Source organism: Microtus ochrogaster, unplaced genomic scaffold, assembly GCF_000317375.1.
Source record: "Microtus ochrogaster isolate Prairie Vole_2 unplaced genomic scaffold, MicOch1.0 UNK27, whole genome shotgun sequence".
Lineage (NCBI taxonomy): Eukaryota > Metazoa > Chordata > Mammalia > Rodentia > Cricetidae > Microtus > Microtus ochrogaster.
This window is the reverse complement of record NW_004949125.1, coordinates 1,850,016-1,857,945: the sequence shown is the minus strand read 5'-3', so window position 1 is coordinate 1,857,945 and position 7,930 is coordinate 1,850,016. Positions and strand designations below refer to the sequence as shown.

Genomic DNA, 7,930 nt, shown 5'->3' with positions numbered 1-7,930 from the left:
GGGGGATTCTAGGCAGGGGCTCTACCACTGAGCCACACCCCAGCCCCTCACTGGGGGATTCTAGGCAGGTGTTCCACCATTCCAGTCCAACCGCTCATCCCATGAGAGCAGCATCACACTAGTGACCATATCCAGAGAAGCCCATTGTGCTGCTTGGGAGACTGGAACTAGAGACAGAGACAGAGAATTGTACTGGTCACCTCTGAGAGAGGAGAAAGAAATAGGCAGTTTTGAAGAGTCTGAGTAGTAGCTTAGAAGACAGCACTGGGAGAAGTTAGGGTAAGTCCAGCTCTAGCAGAGGACAGCCCTGCCTAGATCCATGACAAATCAGCACTCTGAAGAAGCAGAGACTGTTGGGGAATGTCATTTTCAGCTGTGTGACTTTTGTTTACACTGCATTTGTTTGACTCTGTGAAGCTGGGATTCTTTACCTGTCTAAAACACCTGATGGTCCTAATAAAGAGCTGGACAGCCAATAGTGAGACAGGAGCAAGAACAGGCGGGGCTGCAGGCAGAGGGTAGAAACAGAAGGAGAAATCTGGGAGGAGAGAAGAAGAGCAACAACAGAATGAGGGGAAGAGAACAATGGGGGCCAGTCACTCAGCTTCACAGCAGGCCATGGAGAAAGAAGTAAAGAAAGGTATACAGAGATAGAGAAAGATAAAAGTCCAGAGCAAAAAAGGTAGGCGGGTTAATGTAAGATAAGAAAAGCTGGCAAGAAACAAGCCAAGCTAAGGCCAGGCATTCATAACTAAGAATAAGCCTCTGGGTATGATTTATTTGAGAGCTGAGTGGTGGGTCCTTCAAAAAGCCCAAAGAGTAAAACATCCCATGAGATCATTTCCCAGAAGCCCTTAATTTCTCCTAGTAACTCTGGGAAGTGACCACTGCGGTCATTTTCACTTGACAGTAGGTGACAGAAGATGCTGCATTCATTCATAGTCAAGGGTGCAGGGCGTCTTAGCCAGAGCAGGCAGAACCAGGGCCTGGCTTGCTGGTCAGGGTCCCACTTGCATTTGCTTCCTGATTGATGCCTGGAAAGCACTTCCGGTTCATCTCTCCCAGATAAGACAGCTGATGACATCAGGAACTGGCGAGGTCAGACCCATGACACCTTCCCAGCAGTCCCAAAGGTAGAACAGAGTCACCATAAACGTGTACCTTGTAGCCCAGGATGAGCCCATTCTGGTCCTGCTCAGGGACTGAAGCCCATGTCAGTAGGATCTGGGTGGAGCTCACAGCCTCGGCAGACACATTTTCAGGAGCGGCTGAAGGGACTGCAAAAGAACATGTCACATGATTGGCACCAGCCTTCTCCAGCCCTCTATGAATGGAGGGGCATTTACACACACACACACAGGCACAGATAGAGAGACAGACACACATACACACACAAACACACAGAGACACACACATACCCCATCCTGCTGTCCTTGAAACAGCAGTGGTTCTGAGCATTCTGTCAATCATATAAGCCTGCAGGTGCATAGCACACATGTAAATCTCTTTAATATGAGCAACAAATTCCGTAAATCCTGGGTATTTAGAACTCAATTCTATCTGAGCCCGGCCAGCAAAAAAAAAATGCTCTCCGTCTGTTTCGGGTAATAACTTAAAGAGCTGCAGGCTTTTGCTTCGAATAGGAATTCCTCAATATCGGACGGATACTAGCTCACTGAGACTGCCCAACATGAAGGCCCGTGAGGGTTGGACAGAGGAGGTGGATGGGGGGTGATAGACAGAGGACCAGACCCTGGGGATGATGTTTGCTGTGTATTGGTGGAGGACACGAGGGGAGCCCTGTCTCATAATGTGTCTCAGGTTCCTGAGCATAACCCCTTGTTATCAGAAGCAGGTGTTATTTGTGCCTTTCTGCAGATAAACAGAGAACCAGGGTGGATCTGCTTGTTTGTCCTGTTTTCAGTGCTGGGGATGGAACTGGGGGCCTCACGCATGCTCAGCAAGCGCTCTACTACTGGGCTGCAGTCCTGCATCTGAAAATCTAAGGCTGAAGAAGGTAATATTTTATTATAGTTATTATAGGGTGTGTGCGTGTGCGCGCGCACGCACACGAGCACACATGTACATGCAGAGACCAGAAGTCAACCTTGGTTTTTTGTTCCTTATTCATAATCCACTTCATTTTTTGAAACAAGTCCTGTCAATGGCCTGGGGGCTCACATATTAATCTAGGCTAGGGGGCCACTGAGCTATAAGCCCAGAGGATTGTTCTGTCTCCACCTCCCCAATTCTGGGATTGTACTGTGGACTACTACATATAGCTTTTATTTTTAAAGATTGATTTATTATGTATATAGTGTTCTAACTCCATGTATCCTTGCAGGCCAGAAGAGGGCACCAGATCTCATTACAAATGGTTGTGAGCTACCATGTGGTTGCTGGAAACTGAACTCAGGACCTCTGGAAGAGCAGCCAGTGCTCTTAACCTCTTGAGTCATCTCTCCAGTTCCCAACATCTAGCTTTTAACAAGGGTTTGCTGCTCTAACTCAGGTCCTAACTCAGCTACTTTATTGACTGAGCCATTATCCTGGCTTTATTATCTGTTTTTGAAATGGGACTTGCTATATGTCAGTTTGGCCTGCAACTCACAATCCAAGCTGGCCTCAAACAATCTTCCTATCTCTCTTCCCATTCCATTTCATTTAAAGGACTGTTTTGTTACAGGATTGTTCAAGAGGCAGTTGTTGTGGTTTTTGACCCTATGGAATGCAGTTCTCCTACCTTCGGGCAATCTTGCCTCATTTGGTTTTCTTTATTGGCACTGACTGTCTTGATGTGCGTTCAGGAATCCAACACAATGTGAATATGAGGAGCAATGAACTTCACAGACAAGTTTTTTCCTCTACAGTCCATCTACTCTGGGACCTATGGGCCACATGTGTCCCACAATAGCTATGAATGTAGCCCAACACATTTGTAGACGGCAATATATCCTAATGTCGAGATGTTAGACACTACCATATAAATCACCACTGCTTCAGGAATTTGCTTCTGGACCCGTTTCCATGTCAAAGCCGCCCACACAGGAGAGGATGGATCAGGGATAGTTCTATAGTGGTCAGATGATGCACTGCTTAAAAGGGTATCTGGACAGAGGAGAAGGCTCCCTTGGATGTGGGCCTCAAGGTCACACCCTGTCCTGGGGCTTTCCTGCTGAAGAAGGGGAGCATATTTCAAGGTCGTCACATCTTTGATTTATGACAGAGCTTGGGCACCTGTCTTTGCAGTGCTGTGTGGGGTAGGCCACTCTGCCCACGAGGCAAGAAACCTTTGGAGATACTACAGCCATGCAAAGACCTTTGGCATGAGCCATGGAGGCATCAGAGGCTTCCAAGGACCCAGAACAGAGCCTCGCGTAGAGTACAGGCGCATGGACTCCTGGACCCAGGCTCAGGATTCCTGAACTGTGAGGGAACACGCTTGTTACTCAAGCTGCCAATTGAGATGTTTCCTTTTATCATGTCTGTTTATGTGTGCACAGGTGCACAAGTGTGTTTGTACTTGTACATGTGTGTGTTTGTGTAAGCCAGAGTTCAACTTTGGAGAGCACTTCTCAGGGTAGTGTCCACCTTGGTTTTTTTGAGATAAGGTCTGTCCCTTTTACCTGGGCCTTGCTGATTTAGTATGTGGACTGGCCAGCGAGGTCCAGGGAGCCTCATATCTCCATCTCCTTAGAGCTAGGTGCACACCACTGTGTCTGGCTTTTCTACCTGGGTTCTAGAGTTTGAACTTGGGTACCATATTTCCACAGTCAACGTTTTACCAAATGAGCGGCCTCCCCAACCTCTAATGAAAACATTCAGACAAACTACCATTACCCATAAAGGCCTTAGACAATTGTTGAGCTGGATTAGGTCAATGCTATAGCCAGCAGGGCCTATAGAAAGAGAAGGGGGAAGGGGAAAGGAGGGTCCCATTCAAGTCATAGGCTAACAGGGCAAGCTGCTGGGATGACACTGGGTATGGGGTGGCGTCTACTTTTGCCTCTTTCTCCACCTCAGGGAATCTTCCTGTAAGGGAAATCATGGCACAAGTTTCTGGCTATTCACCCTGAGAAACACGAGCTTCCTGTCCAGCCCCACAGAGGTGGCATCTTGAAGCTTCCCTCCTAGATACATGAAGAACCCTCTCGTAACCACTCAACCTCTGATCACGAGCCAGGACACCCTCAAATGTGCCTTTGATCATGCCCCTGAAAAAGAAAGCTGGATGTGTGCTCCCTCAACCCATGCTCTAAGGGAGCCCGATAAACTCATGGACTCCACAAGCTGAACTTAGGTAGAATCATCACTTTGGCTTGTGGGTCATGCGTGGTCTGGGATGAGCAGCAATGTTTGTTGCTGTTTCCCTAAAAGGCATTAATGTGACAATCACTGATGACTTGACTCGGTTCTCAGAAGTATGGGACTTGTCTATGCCAGAAACCTTGCAGCCACATCTTGCTGTGCTCCACCTGTAGGGGCTCCCTGGGGACCTCAAATGCTACTATGGCTTTGTCTGGAAAATGGCCTACATAGATGCTTACTTTACTTTAGTTTTGAAAAAAAGTGATGACAGTACCTTGACCCACTAAGGACAAAGGAGCTGCTATTGTTACAAGCACGGAAGCCTGCCATTTATCAGACTCCATTTCCTGACTTGATTTAAAATAAGATTGCAAATCCCCAACATGTATGCCTGCTACATTTGTTCTGTGTTCCGAAAACTGTCCTTGTCTGTAAAGAGAGAGAGGCCATTGTCATAGCAACCCAACTGGTCCACCTCTTAGACCCCTACCTGTTTTCCTGTAAAGCTAATCTTGGCAGCTCTAAGCTCCCACTTCTCACAACAGACCCCTCAAATCACTGTTAATTTTCTCAGATGTGGTAATGTTAGCATTCACTCACAGGAGGCCTGGCTGTATCTGCAAAGAGTCAGGGCAGCCTGGTTGGTGACTTAGTGCTGAGCTTTGAACCTTGCTGTTTCCTACGCGGAGAGAGCCTGCTGGGTAGGGCTGTTAGGAACAGGAAATGACATATTGCTAGACTGAAATTTCAGCTAATTCAAATTCTCCCAAGACAAAGTCTACCATTTTTTTTTTTTTTAAGATGTGAAGAATTGTACCCATTATCTGTTCTGAGGTACAATTCACTTCTTTTCCAATTTATCTTAAGTTCTGATATATTCTTAGAAATTCCCCTTCCGTCAAAGCCAAAATCGTCCAGCATGCCTGTTTTCTCTTTCTCCATCTGTTTTTCTCTTCGGGGACATCTCTGTGCTGTTCACCACTGCTCCTCATGGTGCCTCTCTTGAGTTCTTAGTTCTCGTTTATCTTTATAATATGTCACAGGATGTCCCAGAACCCATTAGACCACACTTCAAACTATTATTAACCTACATTTAAAACTGTTCAAAAAGTGGTTCAAATTGTTTGGTTTTGTTGCTAACCAGACCCTTTGGGGCATTTCTGCGGATTATAAGATTATTCTTTATTAAGATTATTTTTTAATGTGTGTGTATGTGTGCACACATGCAAACATATTTGTGGGTAGGTCTTCACATGCCATGGCATGCATGTGACGGTCAGAGGACAGATGGCCTGTAGCAATCAGTCCCTCTATTCTGCGGGTCCTAGGGATCGAACTCAGGTTGTCAGGCTTGGCAGCAAGTGCCTTTATCTGATGAGCCATCTTGCTGGCCCTGGTGACATTTTTAAGTTCCAGGGAGGATTGTTTTGATTGACTGAGACTGTTTAGACAGAGGTCAGTGGCTTTGAGTTCCTCTTCAGCTCACTCCATTGCACACTCCCCATGCCACAGGGCCAGCTCCTGAAATTTGACTCTGTGCCAAATGAGAATAATGAGCAATGCCCATCAGGATGGCTCTCTCTACTAGGAGGGTAAGTGATAGGAATTGGTGGAGCCACAGATGTTAGTGAGTCAAACTCACATAACAGGGACTGGGGCTATAGTTGAGTTCGTAGAGAGCTTAACCAAGCCTGGATGAAAGCCCAAGGTCTGACCTCTAGCACTGCAGAAACTGGGTGTGGTGTTAATCCACCTGTGATCCCAGCACCAGAAAGAGAGACAAGAAGTTCAGGAGTTCAAGGTCATCCTCAGCTATGCAGAGAGTTCAAAGCTAGCTTGGGCTACATGAGAATCTGTCTCAAAAAAAAAGGCAGGGTGTGTGTGGGGGGGAGAAATGAATAAAATAAAGACTCTAAAACTGCTACAACTGCCCAAGGGAGAAGGCTCCCACGGCAGGAGGCTGGCAGAGTCCCCCAGGGCCATCAACACTGCAGTGGTACCCACCCAACGGTCTCCGGGTGTGTGCTAAAATTCACATGACACAGGATCTGCCTGTTTCCACTGATTTCATCACACACGAGCTGTCATCAAGGTGGAAGCCCACACCCACCACTAGTCACTTCCAACTCCCACACCTCCTTTAGGCTAACACAGTTGGTCTATCCCCTGCTCTATAGATTTGTTTTCACTGGGCATTTCAGCTCATGACACCATGTACACGTGGCATTTTGCATCTGACCTTCACTGAATTCTTTTTTCAAGGCACACTTTCATCAGTGCAAGCCTAGGAGTCCCTTTCCTTTTATTCTCGACTTCCCCCTTCGTATGGACATACTTCGGCTTTTCCTTTATTCCTTCATCAGCTGATGGACAAGTGGGTTCTTACTACTTTTTGCCGTGAACACTCATGGACACGTTCTAGTCAACATGTGTGTTCAGTCTTCTTGGGTGCTGGGGGAGCTAATATCAGTTGTCAACTTGACAGCATCTCGAATCACCCATGAGACACCGGGGCACGCTTGTGAAGGACTGTCTTGATTAGATTAGCCTGTGTCCATGCCTGTGAGGACTGGCTAGATTGGCTATTTTGCATTTAAGAGTTTGCAGAATGCCAACTGCTGCCCAATGTATAAAACTCTGATTCCTCTCCACCCTCACAAACATTCGCTACGCTGTGTTTTTTATTTCGACCTTCTTAGGGGTAAGAAGTGACATCTCCTTATGACTTGGATTTGCATTTCCCTCCTGTTAATGATGCTGCACCCCTTCCCATGTGCCTAGTAGCCATTTGTCTCCATCTCTGGAGAACTGTCTGTGCAGGCGTTTGCTCCATTCTTAATAGGATCATTTGCCTTTTCATTGTAAAGTAAGAGGTCTTCGATATTTATATCTCTTATCAGACATAGCACTTGGGGGTATTTTCTTTCTGCTGAGGTTATTTTGCATTTCCATATGATATTTCCTGTATTCCTATTTAAAGTCCTGGTGCTTTAATGTTGATGAAGCCTGATTGGTCTACTTTTTTGTTGTTGTTGTGCTTTGGGGTTCTGCAATCGGACTTGTACATTAATTTCTCTTCTAGAAGCATCCAGACCACGCCTGGCAAGGGCACAGGCCATAGGGTCGTATGAGTCTTATACAGCCTGGGCACAGCTGGATCTCTGTGGCAGGCACGTTTGGGCCCATGTAGAACAGCACTGTCTCCACAGGACTTTGATTCCCCGCCCCCAGCATCCATGGATTCCAGGCTGACCCTCGTGTCCCTGTTTAGGCGTCAATGGCCAGGTCCTCAAGAGATTAGTGAAGAACTGAGGAGATGATTTCAGTCAATAAAGTGCTTGTCTTCCACTGAGGACCTGAGTTTGAGTCTCAGTACTCATGGTTTTGTTTTTAAAACAGTGGACTGGAAAGATGGCTCAGGGGTAAGAGCACTGGCTGCTCTTCCGGGGGCTCAGGTTCAATTCCTAGCACCAACTAGCAGTTCCCAACTGCCTATAGCTACAGTCTCAGGGGATCTGATGCCCTTTTCTGGACTCGGCAGGTATCAGGCACACAAGACAGGCAAGCAGACAAAACACCTATACACATAAGGGGGAAAGGGGGAAAATGCCAGGTGTGGTGA

The 7,930-nt window shown here is 46.8% G+C and overlaps 1 protein-coding gene across 1 annotated transcript in view; it reads right to left on the bottom strand.

The window, feature by feature from the left end:
- The window catches only part of Sdk1 (sidekick cell adhesion molecule 1), a 622,567-nt gene that overhangs the window by 110,133 nt on the left and 504,504 nt on the right, over window positions 1–7,930 (bottom strand). Inside the window, exon 25 of the mRNA XM_026789743.1 lies at window positions 1,162–1,277. Coding sequence (XP_026645544.1) covers window positions 1,162–1,277 — 116 coding nt within the window. The remainder of the gene's footprint in view (window positions 1–1,161; window positions 1,278–7,930) is intronic.